Source organism: Aquarana catesbeiana, linkage group LG01 (assembly GCF_042186555.1).
Source record: "Aquarana catesbeiana isolate 2022-GZ linkage group LG01, ASM4218655v1, whole genome shotgun sequence".
Taxonomy (NCBI): domain Eukaryota; kingdom Metazoa; phylum Chordata; class Amphibia; order Anura; family Ranidae; genus Aquarana; species Aquarana catesbeiana.
The window spans coordinates 221713949-221729929 of NC_133324.1; the positions used below are offsets into that span (position 1 = coordinate 221713949).

The following is a 15981-nucleotide window of genomic DNA, read 5'->3' on the forward strand; positions in this document are numbered from 1 at the left end:
GAGCGGCCCAGAGACGAAGGAGAAGAAGAGAAGAAAAGAAGAAGATGAAGAAGAGAAGAAGATGAAGAGAAGAGCGGGAGCCTCCCCCCATGCCATGGGTGAGGAGCGGCCCGAGGAGAAGAAGATAGAAGACGCCGCGGAGGAGATGCTGGACGAGAACGCCGGAGGAAGAACCAGAAGAACCAGAAGAAGAAGAAGAAGATGAAGGAAGAAAGAAGAAGCATTTAAATAAAGGAATTGTCAAAAACTGTCTTTTGTCATTTTTAACATTTTTGACAGTTTTTTAGTGAAATGGTAGGGCCATTTCACACAGGGGGGGCCAGGATCTGGGGGTCCCCTTGTTAAAGGGGGCTTCCAGATTCCGATAAGCCCCCCGCCCGCAGACCCCCACAACCACTGGCCAGGGTGTTGGGGATGAGGCCCTTGTCCTCATCAACATGGGGACAAGGTGTTTTGGGGGGCTACCCCAAAGCACCCTCCCAATGTTGAGGGCATGCGGCCTGGTACGGTTCAGGTGGGGGGCGCTCTCTCGTCCCCCCTCTTTTCCTGCGGCCTGCCAGGTTGCGTGCTCGGATAAGGGTCTGGTATGGATCTTTGGGGGGACCCCCCGCCGTTTTTTTTTTTTGGCGCGGGGTTCCCCTTAAAATCCATACCAGACCTGAAGGGTCTGGTATGGAATTTAGGGGGACCCCCACGTCATTTTTTTTTTAAATTTTGGTTCGGGGTTCCCCTGTGGGGAATTCCCATGCCGTTTTTATCAATGAACTTCTATGTGTATTGTCGGACCGGCAATGCAATAGCCGCGAGTAGTTTTAAATGGCTTTTTTCCTTTGAAATGTCATTTTGCTGTCAGACTGTTCTAAACACGGGAAACATGCGCCCCTTTACAGGCATACTATAGACACCCCCCAGCTACGAAATTTAAAGGGATATTACACTTTTATTGTTTGACTTTAAGCATTATTAAAATCACTGCTCCTGAAAAAACGTCCGTTTTTAAAACTTTTTTTTGCATTGATCCATGTCCCCTGGGGCAGGTCCCAGGTCCCCAAACACTTTTTATGACAATAACTTGCATATAAGCCTTTAAAATTAGCACTTTTGATTTCTCCCATAGACTTTTAAAGGGTGTTCCGCGGCATTCGAATTTGCCGCGAACACCCCAAATTGTTCGCTGTTCGGCGAAATTGCGAACAGCCAATGTTCGAGTCGAACATGTGTTCGACTCGAACTCAAAGCTCATCCCTACCCACCTACCAGTACTGCCCCTTTTAGAGAATACAGAACCAAGTATCATTTTGTGGTGCTAAATCATTTGTATGGAACATGTTGATGATAAAAAGAAAAGCAGTAAAATAGATCCCCTGCAGCCAGCAACAATAGAATCCCAGCAATAGATCCCCACACAACAATAGACTCCCCCAACAACAATGGACTCCACCTCAACAACAATAGATTCCCTGCAGCAACAGTGAACTACCCACAACAAAATATCACACCCAGTAACAAAATATCCACCCAAGCAACATTAGACCCTTCCAGCAACATTAGACCCCCTCAGCAACAGTAGATTCCCCATCTGCAACAATAGACCCTCACACAAAATCAGATCCCAACCAGTGACAATAGATCCCCCAGCAGCCAACATCAATAGACACTCCAGCACACCCCACACCCCATGCTATTACATACATTCAGTGCTGGAGGTGCTGAAACTGCGTTCCCCCACGTTCCCGATGAAAAAAAGCCCTGCGTTTAACACAGTATATTTTATTGCGTTATGTGCGTTACTGCAAGTTTAATGCCATAAATTTAATTGCATTACTGCAAGTTTAACGCTAGCAGTAATGCAATTAAAATATCCACCCAAGCAACATTAGACCCTTCCAGCAACATTAGACCCCCCCAGCAACAATAGATTCCCCATCAGCAACAATAGACCCTCACACAAAATCAGATCCCAACCAGTGACAATAGATCCCCCAGCAGCCAACATCAATAGACACTCCAGCACACCCCATACCCCATGCTATTACATACATTCAGTGCTGGAGGAGCTGGAGGTGTTGAAACTGCGTTCCCCCACGTTCCCGCTGAAAAAAAGCCCTGCGTTTAACACAGTATATTTTATTGCGTTATGTGCATTACTGCAAGTTTAACGCCATATAGTTCTGTGCGTTACTGCAAGTTTAAGGCCATATAATTCCGTGCGTTACTGCAAGTTTAACGCTGTATATTTTATTGTGTTACTGCAAGTATAACGCTGTATATACCATTGCGTTACAGCAAGTTTAAAGCCATATAGATCTGTGCGTTCCTGCAAGTTTAACGCCGTATATTTCATTGTGTTACCGCCAGTTTAACACCATATAGTTCTGTGCATTACTGCAAGTTTGACACAGTATATTGCAGTATATTATAGTGTATCTGTGGAGTGTGTCTGTGTTATGAATACTCAAATTATAGTGCACTAAACACCACTTTCCATTGATTAAAGTACATCCCCGTATACATTTACAGATGTTTATTACATTTTGTTAATAAGTACCCCCCACTCCCCCAATCATGTCTGGAAAGACAGCAAGGAGAGGCAGACATTCCCATGGCACTGTAAAGGGGCCAGTAGCGTATGTGTCCACAGGCAAAGGTGGACGTGGTCAGTCCTCAGACAGGGCATCATTTCCTCTATTTAGTGATGTTGCCCATGCTATCCAGCCACAGCATGTGGAGGAGGTGGTGGACTGGCTTACTAAACCGTCTTCATCCTCCTCATCCTCCATCACCCAAGCAGAGACTAGTGCACTGTCCCCTGCAGCTGCCAGAGTAGCAAAACCTGCCTCCTTGTCCACAGCTATTCCTGCTATAGTCCCAGCATCAGGCATGGATGAGTCAGCGGAGTTATTTAAATACAGCGTCAGCCACTTGCTCCTTGATGATGCACAGCCGTTACTCGATTCAGATGTTGGTTCTGACTCTGAGGTTGAGGAAGGCAGGAACATGAGCCTACAGAGAGGGGAGAACACTGGTACCCAAATTGGCAGTCATGTTCCCCCAGCTACAGCGTATTGCCAAGTTGTCTCCAGTGGTAATGAGGATGGAGGAGATGATGATGATGAGGTCACTGACTTGACTTGGGTGCCAGATAGAGCAGAGGAGGAAAGTGAGGGTGGGGCACAACCCCAATGAGGCAGCCATCATGGAAGAGTAGAGAGCAGCCACCCTTTTCCATCACATTGTGGAGCTGTTATCTCCCGGCCCACTTCCCACAGCTCAGCTGTCTGGGCCTTTTTTAGTACATGTGCAGCCGATCGTACTGTTGCTATTTGCAAACTTTGTCTCAAGCGCTTCAAGCATGGCAAAAACACCAACCATTTGGGTACCACATGCTTGACAAGGCATTTAACCTCCCACTACTCAGCCCATTGACAAGAGCACCTAAAAGCCACACAAAAGGGGAACAAATCTGTCCCTCCTCCTCACTCACCTCAGTCTGCCCCTGCTATACTTAATGACCTCTCAGCAGCCTCCACTGACAGGGATGATTGTATAGTACAGGGTGTCACATGTCCTTGCAGCACATGTGCCAGCAGCACACCACCAGCTGTAGACTATAGCCAGAAAATTTCTCTGCCCCATCTGCTGCAGAGGAAAAAAATACAGTCCCTGCCACTCACATGCCCAGCATCTAAATGCAAGCTTGTCAAAGCTGCTGGCTCTACAACTTCTGCCTTTCTGCCTGGTGGATTCTGCCCCCTTCTGTGAATTTGCAGAATGTGCTGTACCACAATGGCAGGTTCCCAGTCACTATTTCTTTTCACGTAAGGCCATTCCATCTGTCTGCCATCACGTGGAAGGCAATGTTGTGGAATCCTTGGGCAAGGCAGTCAACCACAAAGTCCACATTACTGCTGACACGTGGTCCAGCAAGCATGGGCAAGGACAATATATTTAGTTCACAGCACACTGGGTAACTCTGCTTGCAACTCGGAAGGATGCAGGACAGTGCTCAGTGCTGCAGTTAGTTGTGCCCCCCACGTCCCTGTACAGCTGGTAATGATGCCAGATTCGTCAGCTCTACCCCCTCCTCCTCCTAATCCGTGCCCTCTTCTGCTGAATTGTCCTATGAATCTCAAGTACCCCCTAAGCGTTCAAAGCACTATTCAATGAGTCAGGCTAAAAGGTGCCATGCAGTGCTTCAGTTAGTGTGTATAAGGGACAGGAACCACAACAGAGCAGAGATTCTTGCAGCTCTGCAGGGACAGGCGCAGAGGTGGTTCACATCATGCCAGCTGGAGCCAGGAATGGTGGTGTGTGATAATGGCACAAACCTCCTGTCCACCCTTAGACAGGGAAAGTTGACAAATGTGCCATGCCTGGCACATGTCCTCAATTTGGTGGTGCAGCGCTTCCTAAATAGGTACCCAGGGTTGGAAGATCTACTAAAGCAGGCCAGAAAGGTGTGTAGCCAGTGCTGGGTGGTGGGGCTGGACTTTCTGGTCTCAGTTCCGGGGTTGCGATGCGCCCAGTTCTTCTCCCTCTGCCCACCTCTGGGACGCAATGGGGGCGATACATGACCTCAGCGCATTGGCGTCATGTTCACATGTCCCACGCACGCCGGCAGTCGACGCCGTGGTGCGGGAATGTGTGTCTTTTCCATCTTGGGCTGCAGCGGTAGGCGGGCGGGCACCCATTGGGATCGGTGCATCGCAGATGGGAGGTCCCCTTGCTTCCCCTATGCTGACTTGACGTCAACACATGACGTTGGCGTGAACACGCCCCGGACCTGGGGTATTTTAGCAGCGGTCAGCCGGTGGTTCTTATTAGGATGTCTTATATCACTACACACTCACCTTTTTGGTGGAAATAAATAGATGCATTACCCATCAGCTACACTAGTATCACTCATCACATATTTTACACATCCCTTTTCACAATTCTATGCAATCATTTATGTTTTCTTTTAGAACTGGGTGCATGTCCAAGCGTGGCTATCCATCACAATGTGGTAATGTGTTGGGGTGGTCCAGCTTGTTTCCTGGCTGTTGCTTTCCCCTGGTCCTCATTTCGGTTTTTGGGGGGTGTTCTCTGCCTCAACCCCGGGTAAGACTACTTAATCCAGGCCACCGTCAAATCCCATTTAGGAGCTGTGATTAGCTTGTGGGTTGATTTGTAAGTATCATTAAAACCGGCTGTTCCTTTTCATTTCCCCTATATAGAGGGTTTCATATACTAACAGATGTTTTATTACTCCAATTTTTTAGTATATACATGCATCTGACTCCTGATGGTTGGTTACAAACCATGAAACGCGTTAAATTTTCATTGAGTTTCCAACTAAAGGGTGCCTAAATTATGTATTCTCATTCATTGACCCTTGTATTAACTGTATCAATTATGTTCATTGCTTGATTTATTTAGCATTGACTGTATTAACCATGTCCTTTGATTAATTATATTTAATACTTTTATATGAATATTATTATTATGTAAATCTTTTATGATTACACTATTCAATATATATTATTATTGATGTATATTTAATATCATGGACCACCCTTAGGGGATTGTGACATTGCATTAAATAAATTCAATCTATTTTTACACTAAACAGGTCACACTCCTCCTCAAACACTTGGGAGTAGTACATGGCTGCTGGTAATCCAGGATTAATTTTGGTGGACTGTGAAAGCCACGGCAAACATTCCAGGGTATGTAAACTTTTGATCATTGCCATTTGGGTGATTTCTGTTATCATTATGATTTAAAAAGGATCCAAAAAACTATGTGATAATAAATGGCTTCATGTGATTGCTATCCTTAAATAAAAGACAGTTTTTTGGCACGATCAGTCATATTTTCAATATTAATGCCAAAATTTCACAATTTCTGCCAGGGTATGCAAACTTTTGAGCACAACTGTATAAAGCCCCTGATGCCAATATTGCAGATTAGGTGGTTTTGGGATGTGGAATCTCTGCATGATTTCCAGACTGCCTGGTGTTGTGGGTGTTGATTTCATCTGGAAGAATGTTTTTGTATAGGTTTCATGGGCACAATTAACACCCAAAACCAATTTTTGACAGGTGCATATCATTGCAATTTTTGACAGCAAGGCCAATTCTTGCTTTCATCAAGAGTACCTATATAGGGTTATGGTGTGAAGGTGCCACGGACCAAAAGAACAATCTTTCCACACCTGTTTGACAGGTGCATATGATTGAAATTTTTGACAACAAGGCCAAATCTTGCTTTAATCAAGAGTACCTCTATAGGGTTACGGTGTAAAGGCGTCATCAACACCCAAAGACCAATTTTTCTGCACCAGTTACAGAAGTAGAAATCCAAAGTCTGTGATAGAGACACCAGAATTTATTAAAAAAATCTCTAATCCTGTTCCCCATGCACTACATTGTGGCTTCATCATACAGACTGGCTCCCCAAGCTTACAAAATAAACAAAAGTTTGCAGGGTAAATGTCATTTTTTGGGCTTTATAAATGCAATAATTGCTGCAGCAGCTTCTATACACAGTACAGATGTGCCACGTTACAGGTGGACTAAAGGGACCCCCCCAGGCACTATATTGAAAGGAATTTTTCATTTTTATACTTTCATTTTAAGCATCAATAAATCACTGCTCATTTAAAAATGACGTTTTTTTCAAACTTTTTTTCATTAATACATGACCCCCAGGGCAGTACCCAGACCCCCATTGTATGCCCAATTATTTGCATATAAGGCTCCAGAATTGGCACTTTTGGATTTGTCACGTTCGGTCCCATTGACTTCAATGGGGTTCGTTATTCGGTTCCGAACTTTCCCAATGTTCGAAAGCTCTGGTGCGAACCAAACAGGGGGTCATTCGGCTCATCCCTATTAAGAACAAATAAAATCTTGAACTACTTTCGGGCAGAATTTGCATGTACTGGGAATTTTTGTAAAAATGTTCCTAAGAATTTTTGTATAAATTTGTGTTCAGAATTCTGCTAATGTATACCCAGCTTTAGTCCTGGAGAACCAGTCACCTTCAGATTACTATTCTGAAGGTGCTTATCATTGATAGGGTAGGCTGGGCCATTGAAACACACACCTGGCTACATGAAAAGTAGAGACGACATGTGATAAGTTTGTGGTAGCCCATTTATCAAATTCAGGAGCACTGCTGCATGTGGCAGTTAGTCCATGGCTACTGGATAATTATTCTCTATTCCCTCTTTGTTATTGATGGTTGAGGTCTTTATATTTCCCCATAAGTTTAGTACAACTAGCTCACACACTTAAAACACTAAAAACCCAATTAATTTAAAAAAAAACACAACAACTTAAAATGTCATACTATATGTTCTATAGGTATATACAGTATATATTAAATACATTATTTTTGTGATAGTTATAATTTTGACAATGACAAAAGCTGTTCCAAGCCCCTTAATGCTCCTTTTCAACAGTGACATTTCTTTTAGTCCAGTGTTGTATGAGAACCAAAAACAAAATTGTAGCTGTGGGATTTTCCTGTACAAATACTGCTCTTGAAATTAACTGAGGTGTCCAAGAAAACATGCCAGGTCAGGACAGCACAACTATTTGCTCCATGAAAGTAAAAGCACATTTTATTTAAAGTGATTGTAAACCCTTGTTTTTTGTTTTTTTTTTTAAATAACAAACATGTCATACTTCCCTCTACTGTGCAGTTTGTTTTGCACAGAGTGGCCCTGATCATCCTCTTCTAGGGTCCCCCTGCGGCGCTATCAGCTCCTCTCCGCATTGTATAACCCCCTAGGAGAAGTGCTCTCCCGGGGGGGGGGTTACCTTGCGGGCGCGCTCCCGAGTCCAGCATTTGCGTCCATAGACACAGAATGCAGGACTTGGCCCCTTCCCCCTGCGCCCGTGTCATTGGATTTGATTGGCAGAAGCTGGAGCCAATGGCTGCACTGCTATCAATCTATCCAAGCAAGAGCAGAGAACTCCAGGCAGAGAAGGTGAGCGCATCTCCGCCGAGGGAACAAACGGGCTCAGGTGAGTAAAACGGGGGGGGCTGGGGGGCCAGTCACTGTCAGAAGTTTTTTCATCTTAATGCATAGGATGCATTAAGGTGAAAAAACACGAAGGTTTACAACCCCTTTAAAGTGTTGTATTAGTCAATACTATTTTCTGCTTCAATGCACTTGAACGTTTAGAACGATTGAGATTTGTAAAATAGATTTGCCTTCATAGTCTGAAAACAATTATTAGCCTTTTCTCGGCTTATTTGCTAAGGTAAAGATCAGCAAGCCATGTCCAGTAACCCATAATAAACAAGCACCATTAATCAATTTTGAGCTAAAACATACTTAGAATCACAACTATGAACATATGTACCTTTCCGTGGTGTTAATGTGCTGTTTAAAATTTCCTACCCAGCTAAATAGCAACTTCAAAAAGATGTAGCACTGGTAAAAAAAAAAAAAAGTCATACTCTGAATAAAAGGCCATGGTTAAAGATTTATTAAATGATCCAGTGCAAGATACACAATCTGAACTCTGCCCGCTGATGTGTCTCACTCATATTGAGGTTATTTATAGACTGTATGGGTATAAGTACTTAACTTTTAACGTTAAAAAAGGTGTTTTTACTACACTGATATATGTCTGCAATCTTTGTCTTTTTAATGGCGACATCTCTCACCTCTGCCTGTACTAGGCATATGATTCATTGGTCTGTAAACCAAATGTACTTGTTTTGCTGCAGCTTACTGCTAGCATCTACTCTGTGAACCTCTCATTGCCTGTAATATCTCCAGAACCAAAGCAGGTAGGAATCTGAAATAAAAATTGCTAAAAAAAAAAAAAAAAATGCAATATGTAGAAGACTGGATAGGGGAGGTTTGATTGAACAAGGAATTCAACTTTAAATTATTTTGACTGCTCTAAACTGATAAGAGCTGATATGTTATTGGTCGCTATGAGTTATTGCACACCATTATATGCTAATATACTTATTAAAACCATTATGTAGATTTAAATACAATTGTACAAGTATTGTTACAAAATGTGGCAGATTGTGCACACAATAATTATTACCTTGTTAACAGGAATATATCCTTTGGCATCAATAGTGACCCCACTCTGTTTTAGGAAGCATGTAGTAGGACTTGCACCTAGGAATAAAGTTTTGTTTCCATGTGAGTGATTTTTTATTTTTTATTTTGGCACAGATTAATTTGCATTTGTTGATCTTTTATTACATCAGCAAGGAAAACAACACTGACCAAATCTCGTACCTAATGATGGTTGTCAATTATCCTTTGTATTAACAAACCATTATTCTTGTCTAGAATGGCAGAGTAAGAAATTTTAAAAGACACTGCCCTTAGCTCACATTTTTCCCGCGGGCTGGTTCACACTGCTGCGGTGCGAATTTTGCGCGAATTTGATCTGATTGCGTTGCAAATTTTCGTTGCGTATTCTTTATGTGTTCTGGTGAATCTACTGCGATTCTACGGCAAATATTGCATTGAATTCGCATTGCACAAGGATCAAACCCGCACAGGACCCTTTTTGTATGCAGCTTAGATTCGCAATGCATGATGATGTAAACGGCACTAATGGAAAACTATGTTATTTAAATGACTTGCGAATTTGAGCAATCGCAATGGCTCCAATTCGCAATAGAATTTTGCAGCAGTATGAACCGGCCCAGATAATAAAGGTAGTCACTGTTGGTACTCACAAGAGGAGGGGAGGTGAGAACTGCAGTGCACATGTAGAAGAACTTGGCAGAAAGTCACATGAATAACAGTACTGCAGCTGCTAAATCCACATCCCCTCCTAAAAAATGGTAAGGCCCACAATGGAATCCAGCAAAATGGAAAGGCAGGGAAGGTCTACATGTTTGTGGACTAACATGTCAGGGAAAATAAGGTAATATTACCCCAAAAAATAAATGGACCATCTTGCTTGAAAAAAAAATTAAGGCAACATGGATGATTTAGGCAACGTAGACGATCACTTTGCAAGGGAATTTTCTCTTAGCCCAGTGAATGAGGTGAAGTTCTGCTGAATTCAATTAACTAATCATGTGCAAGCAAAAATAATGTTTTTTTTTTTTTTTTTTTTTTCCATTGATCTGATTGAGCATTCTTTGCAAAGTAAATTTTTACCACATTCACTAAGCTAAGGGAAAATTTCCCTTGCAATGTGAAAATTCCTTTCATTTAATTAAATTCCAGTCTATTCGCCTCTTAAGTAAGTCAACCCCACCATCTCTATCCATTTATTAACTACCCCCAACTCATAATAGATACCAGGAATCCGGGAATGTGCACCAGCACTGAGATAGACATTGAATGCTGACCAGTTAGCTATAGAACAAATCCATCCTAACAAATACATTGTGTGTTCTAAATATGCATGCGTTTGCAAATGCATGCTAACTAAACCCCTGTTTTTAACGCAGACTGTTGGACAGGTTAATTTGGTCAGTTGGCAGACTGGTTGGTGAGTTGAGCTATGGAATGTTTTTGTCTTTCATGTGTTTGCCCTTCCATGTGCTCCTTGCTGTGAAGGCCAGTTATAGGTGGGGGCAGGGACCATTTGTTTGTTACTGGTGTAAAATATGGTTCGGGGACACACTGTACACCTTTGCTGCCACTGTGCTCTTGCTGGGTGTCCACTGTGCTCCTGTTCTTTAAGGGGGATTGGGCTGCCTCCAGGCCCACGTGCCCCTCATCTATTCATTTAATGCATGTGCTTCCATTGTGGAGACGCTTATAAATTCAGTAGCGTTAAGACTGCAAGCATACACAGGGTGCCGTGAAGAGGCCTTGCAGCTTATGCATGCGTTTGCAAATGCGTGCTAACTAAACCCCTGTTTTTAACACAGACTGTTGGACAGGTTAATTTGGTCAGTTGGCAGACTGGTTGGTGAGTTGAGCTATGGAATGTTCTGTTTTTGTCTTTCATGTGTTTGCCCTTCTATGTGCTCCTTGCTGTGAAGGCCAGTTATAGGGGGGCAGGGGCCATTTGTTTGTACCTGTGTTCTAAATAGACAAAACATATAGCTGGGAAGCATTGTGTATTTAGGATTTAATGCTATGGCATTTGACACATTGAGGTTTCCAACCAACCAGATTCCTTGGTTAAGTGATCAGCCTATGTGCTTATCTGCCTAAAGAGACTCCACAATGAATCAGAACAGCTGTGGGATTGAGTTCTGCTGAAAGCAGTCATTTCCTAATACCTATTTCATCTATAACCTCTGTGACAGTGATTCAGTGAATAAAAGTTTTTGATTTAAGCAGGTGACAATCTGATGTCTATAAGAGGCCCACAATCGTGTTGGCCAACTACTTCTGGGGAAACAGCAGATCAGTCCGGTTAGAAAACTTATGTGAGAGCAAGCTAACACTTTAATAATAATAATATTCTTTTATTGCAAAATTATATATATATATATATATATATATATATATATATATATATATACACACACACATATACATACATACAGCAATCAGCCGATGTGATGTTTCAAGGGCGCACAAGATCTCTTTCTTAAGGCATAATTACTATTGGAAAGCTGGCTTTCCCTCACATTTGTTTTTACTGGTGCCAATGCCAGGGATAGGTATGCAGGATGGACTTTCGCTTAGGTGGCAAAACTGATCTCAGTTGCCAGGGATGTTGCTATCATCCTAAAAGGCCTTTATTCTGTCATACACATCTTACCTATTCCAATCACACACACATCAGCTCTGAGGACCTTTCCACTCTTCAGCACAACTTCTTTCATCTAAAAAGCAAATTATGTGGTAACGAAAAATGTAAGAATTTTCAGCATAGCAAAATATAACCACTTTGGCCTAATTATATGTCAAATACATTATAGCATGTTCCACAAAGCTATGAGGAAGGTTGGGTTTTAAAGGGGAGAGCTTTTGTACAATTGAAGGTAACCCATACTCATAAAATATGTAGCCTGCCATTGGTTGGCCCTTCTTGAAAAATTCAAGCTGTCTGGATTTCATGCTTATCCAAAAGCATCTAAATGAGAGACAAAAAGGTCCTACTTGTGGCATGTTAAGTGCGTTTTTTAGCAAAATGTGAATTAAATAGGAATTAGTGATAACACATATAAAATGCACATAAAATATGTTTAAGACTCACCGAACAAGACCAAACATGCATAACTTACAAAGCTCTGTGGCTTATTAAATACAGGCACCAAGTTGATCTAAATACCACCTTACCAAAACAGGGATGACTTGTGTGTAAAATGCTATAGCAAGAGCCATTATACAAAGCTGCATTTGACCATTTAAAGGCAATTTGGAGTCTGAAGTGCATGCTGGGTAATATCAGCCATTCCTAGGCAATTGTGTACAGTAACACTGCTCATGTTTAATGCAAGTTATTATGTTACTAATATTATCTTTTGAATATTTACATCCACATAGATGATGATAGTTAATAAAAAATGTATAAAGAAGGAAGGAAGAAGGAAAATAAAACTCTGACAACATGTTTAGCAATTAGTTGAATTTGGCAGATTGGTACTGTACAGCAACATTAGTTGTTACAATAAAAAAGAGAGAGGAAGTATGTGAGAGACTGACACGTTTAGCGAACGGTTTTCTACAGCACATCAAAGTACAAGGTTTTGATGGATAAAAAAAAAATTGTCAGAAACTCCCATCTAGAGTTATCCCTATCACTTTTAAAAGTAAAATGGCAGTGTCCTGTTCTGATGGGGAGCATTCCCCATTTTCCTTCACTTCCTTTCATAGAGGAACAACAAGATAGAAGAGGAAATCTCCCCAATTTTCACTGGAACATCTGTCCCCATTAGTAGATTAGCCCTCGCCTCTTGCTCTCTTGACAGCTAAAATGTTGTTTCCTTACTTTTTGTTTCAATGACAATGGTCAGCAGGACAAACAGCAGGAACACACGAGCAATAAAAGCTTTAAATACATTTCAAGGGTCCATGCACACTATTAAAAAAACGCTACTCCTACAAGAGTTATGTGTTTTGCCCGTAGAAGCAGCTCAGTGTTTTCTTATGTGTCTATGCACATTAGAACATTTAGAGGCATATTTTAAGCTCACTGTTTAGAGGAAGAAAAAAAACCTTCTGCATTGAAATTTTAATTGGAGCCTTCTGGCAGAAAAAAAAAACACTAAACACTCCTAAACGCGCCTAAACATGTGTACAAAAAAGCTATACATGAGCGTTTTTTTTTCTGCCAAGGGAACTGGTATTTTTTTAAGCCCACTGTGCATGGAGCCTGAAGCTTCTTTTATTCAGATAATAATTATGACAGTTTATGATTGTATTAATTATATTTAAAAACTTCTTGTCTTTCTTTTTCTTTTGTAAGTAGACAGTAAGCAGATATTTGATAGACAGCTATCCCCTTTAGTAGTTACCTTTCCCTCTTGTTCTCGTAGTTCAGAAACTTCAGTCTGCATGTAAAACTTTACCCGATTGCTTTCAAATACCTGAAATAACAAGGTACATAACGTAAAGTGTATAGGAATTGCTTAGGAATTGCTTGGCAGGTAGTTTATCAAGCTGTCTGACCCTGTCTATGAACATCTATCATTTACATTGCTCAGCCATTGCACCTTCTATTGTTATGACACACTGTATAATGATCACACACTGATTCCAGCGTTACTTCCTAAACATTCACAAATTCAATCTGTGCCAACCACAGTCCTGGGAAGAAAAAACACCAGCCTATGTTTGTGCACGCTGCTGATAAGCCAAATATGGCAATAACAAGCGATGAAACAAATTTAGCATCAATGTTTTGCTGTGTTGCTTATTCAGCAAAGTTTTATGGCTAAGGAAAGAATGTGTACACTCTGCAATGAATGTAAGAGACAATCTACCCAAGACTGATTTTTAGTTAAGGGCTGATAAATATATACTGCAGAAACCACGCAGAAAGGCACCAACATCCCTGTAACTTTAAACATAAAACTACACTAGAAAAGGGACTTTATAGCTTCCTAACAATATACATTTAATAATACACAATGCTATTAAAATTATACAAATTTATTAACAAAGTAATCAAAGTACAACACATCATTGTGTATAAAAAAATTGCAAAGTTTAGAGGCACTAGGTACTTTGATGGTACCGCCATAGACATAACAACTAAATGTGGTTTATCATTTAAAATCATCATATTTTATTACAAATTCGATAAAATCATCAGTATACAAAACACTTCTAAAAAAGGGGAAATAGATAATAATAATAATAATAATGATAACTCCTTCAAAACTGGAAATTTTATGCAACAGTATTACATAACACCCCAATATAACAGGGGGTTTGTGATAGATGTTATCCAGTGTTTCTCAGCATGTTTTGCGGGGTTACCGATTCCTTAGGAGTGTTTGAAGGAATAATAATCTGCAGAGAATAAAACATAAAAAGTGTGTGTTTTGTTTGTATATTGATGATTTTATTGAATTTGTAACAAAATGTGATGATTTTAAATTATAAACCACACTTAGTTGTTATGTCTATGGCGGTACCATCAAAGTCATCATTTTTTATACACAATAGTGTGGGATGTAGGTACGGTAATGCAAAGGCATTGTACCACATCTAATGATATTCCAACGCATCATTGCCACTCATGGCTTATTTACAGATCCACAATGTAATGACATTAAAATACACTTGTTAGGCTTCCGGTTCTGGGCCAAATGGAGAGGAGGTAGGCTAGCACAGCTCCCGCCACACTCCTTTGAATCCAGCTTTTAAAGCCTGCCAGTCGATGGGTCTGACCCGCCAGTCATCTCACGCTCCTGAGGGAACCTAGTTGACCGCTTTATGGAGCAATCATTCTCCAGCATCACAGCAGCCCCAGCCATTGCCCACACCTCCTGCTTTGGACAAGGCTTCTCCCACGGGCATAGTGCAGGCTGTGGTGGCTCTCTTGATGCCCACACTCAGAGAGACTGTTGATAATGCTGTCCTAAAGGGCCAAGAACAGCTCCACTGTGATCTACAGGCTTAAGCCCAGCAGTTCACCCAGACAAAGGAGCGAATATCCACCATTGATGAACTCACTGTCGTTTCTGCTGCTGCTGTGGCTCAGCTTATGCATTCTCAGAGAGAAATACATGAAAAGCTGGATGACCTCAAAAACTGCTCGCAGCACAACAGTTTGCCGATTTTAGGCCTCCCAGAATCCTACAAGGCCAACATATTTACCAATCTTTGTGCAAATGTCATCCTTGTGCAGCTGGGTCTCCATTCACCTTGTGTGTCAAAGCTTAGATTCCCACTCCAAACCTCAGCCTGTGAAAGTCTGCTATCTCAACTATGCTGACAAGAACACTATTCTACAGAGGTTTAGTCGAGCATGTTCCCTCTCAGCAGATGATCACCCGCTCTTACTATTCGCTGATTACTCTCCCATTAATTTCACTTCTCCAGTGGCCTATAATTTAGAAAAGTAGCTAGGACCATTATGGGCATTTTTGTTTCTATTTTTGTCTGTAGCATTTCTATGCGTTTACTCCATTGTGCTTCCAGTACTAAGGGATAGGTGATAGCAATTCAACTGTTTTCTACTTAATGTCTAACCTTTAAGTTATAATATTTTCTTTGTGCTTAGTGAAGGCTGACATGCATCCCTCGAGGCCTTCACTTGCTGTTTTGCAATTCTTAAAAATCGAATAAACATTAAAAAAAGAAAAAACACTTGTTTCACGGTATAACTCTACATTTCCCACCCTACTCTCAGAACATATATATATATAATTTGTTGTAGTCACATCAGAAGACTTCAGATCCTAGATGACAGTAGCATGCAGAATTGCCACAACGCGTTTTATGGGTTTCCAATAGCCCGCTTCCCGCTTTGTGTTTCCCCAGGTAAGGTAGTAGCAGGAATGCCCTGCCCCTGCCTTAAGATAAAACAAGTGTTTTTTTTTTTTTATGTCAACACGTTGTGGAACTGTAAATAGCCCATGAGT

At 41.4% G+C, this 15981-nt stretch overlaps 1 protein-coding gene across 4 annotated transcripts in view; it reads right to left on the minus strand.

Moving 5' to 3' along the window:
• Positions 1 to 15981, minus strand: part of AIFM3 (AIF family member 3) — a 148573-nt gene that overhangs the window by 38330 nt on the left and 94262 nt on the right. For all 4 annotated transcript variants that reach the window (XM_073625177.1, XM_073625172.1, XM_073625164.1 and 1 more), the window contains exons 13-15: positions 13405 to 13476; positions 11706 to 11769; positions 9060 to 9136 (exon numbers count right to left, since the gene is read on the minus strand). In XM_073625177.1, coding sequence (XP_073481278.1) covers positions 9060 to 9136; positions 11706 to 11769; positions 13405 to 13476 — 213 coding nt within the window. The remainder of the gene's footprint in view (positions 1 to 9059; positions 9137 to 11705; positions 11770 to 13404; positions 13477 to 15981) is intronic.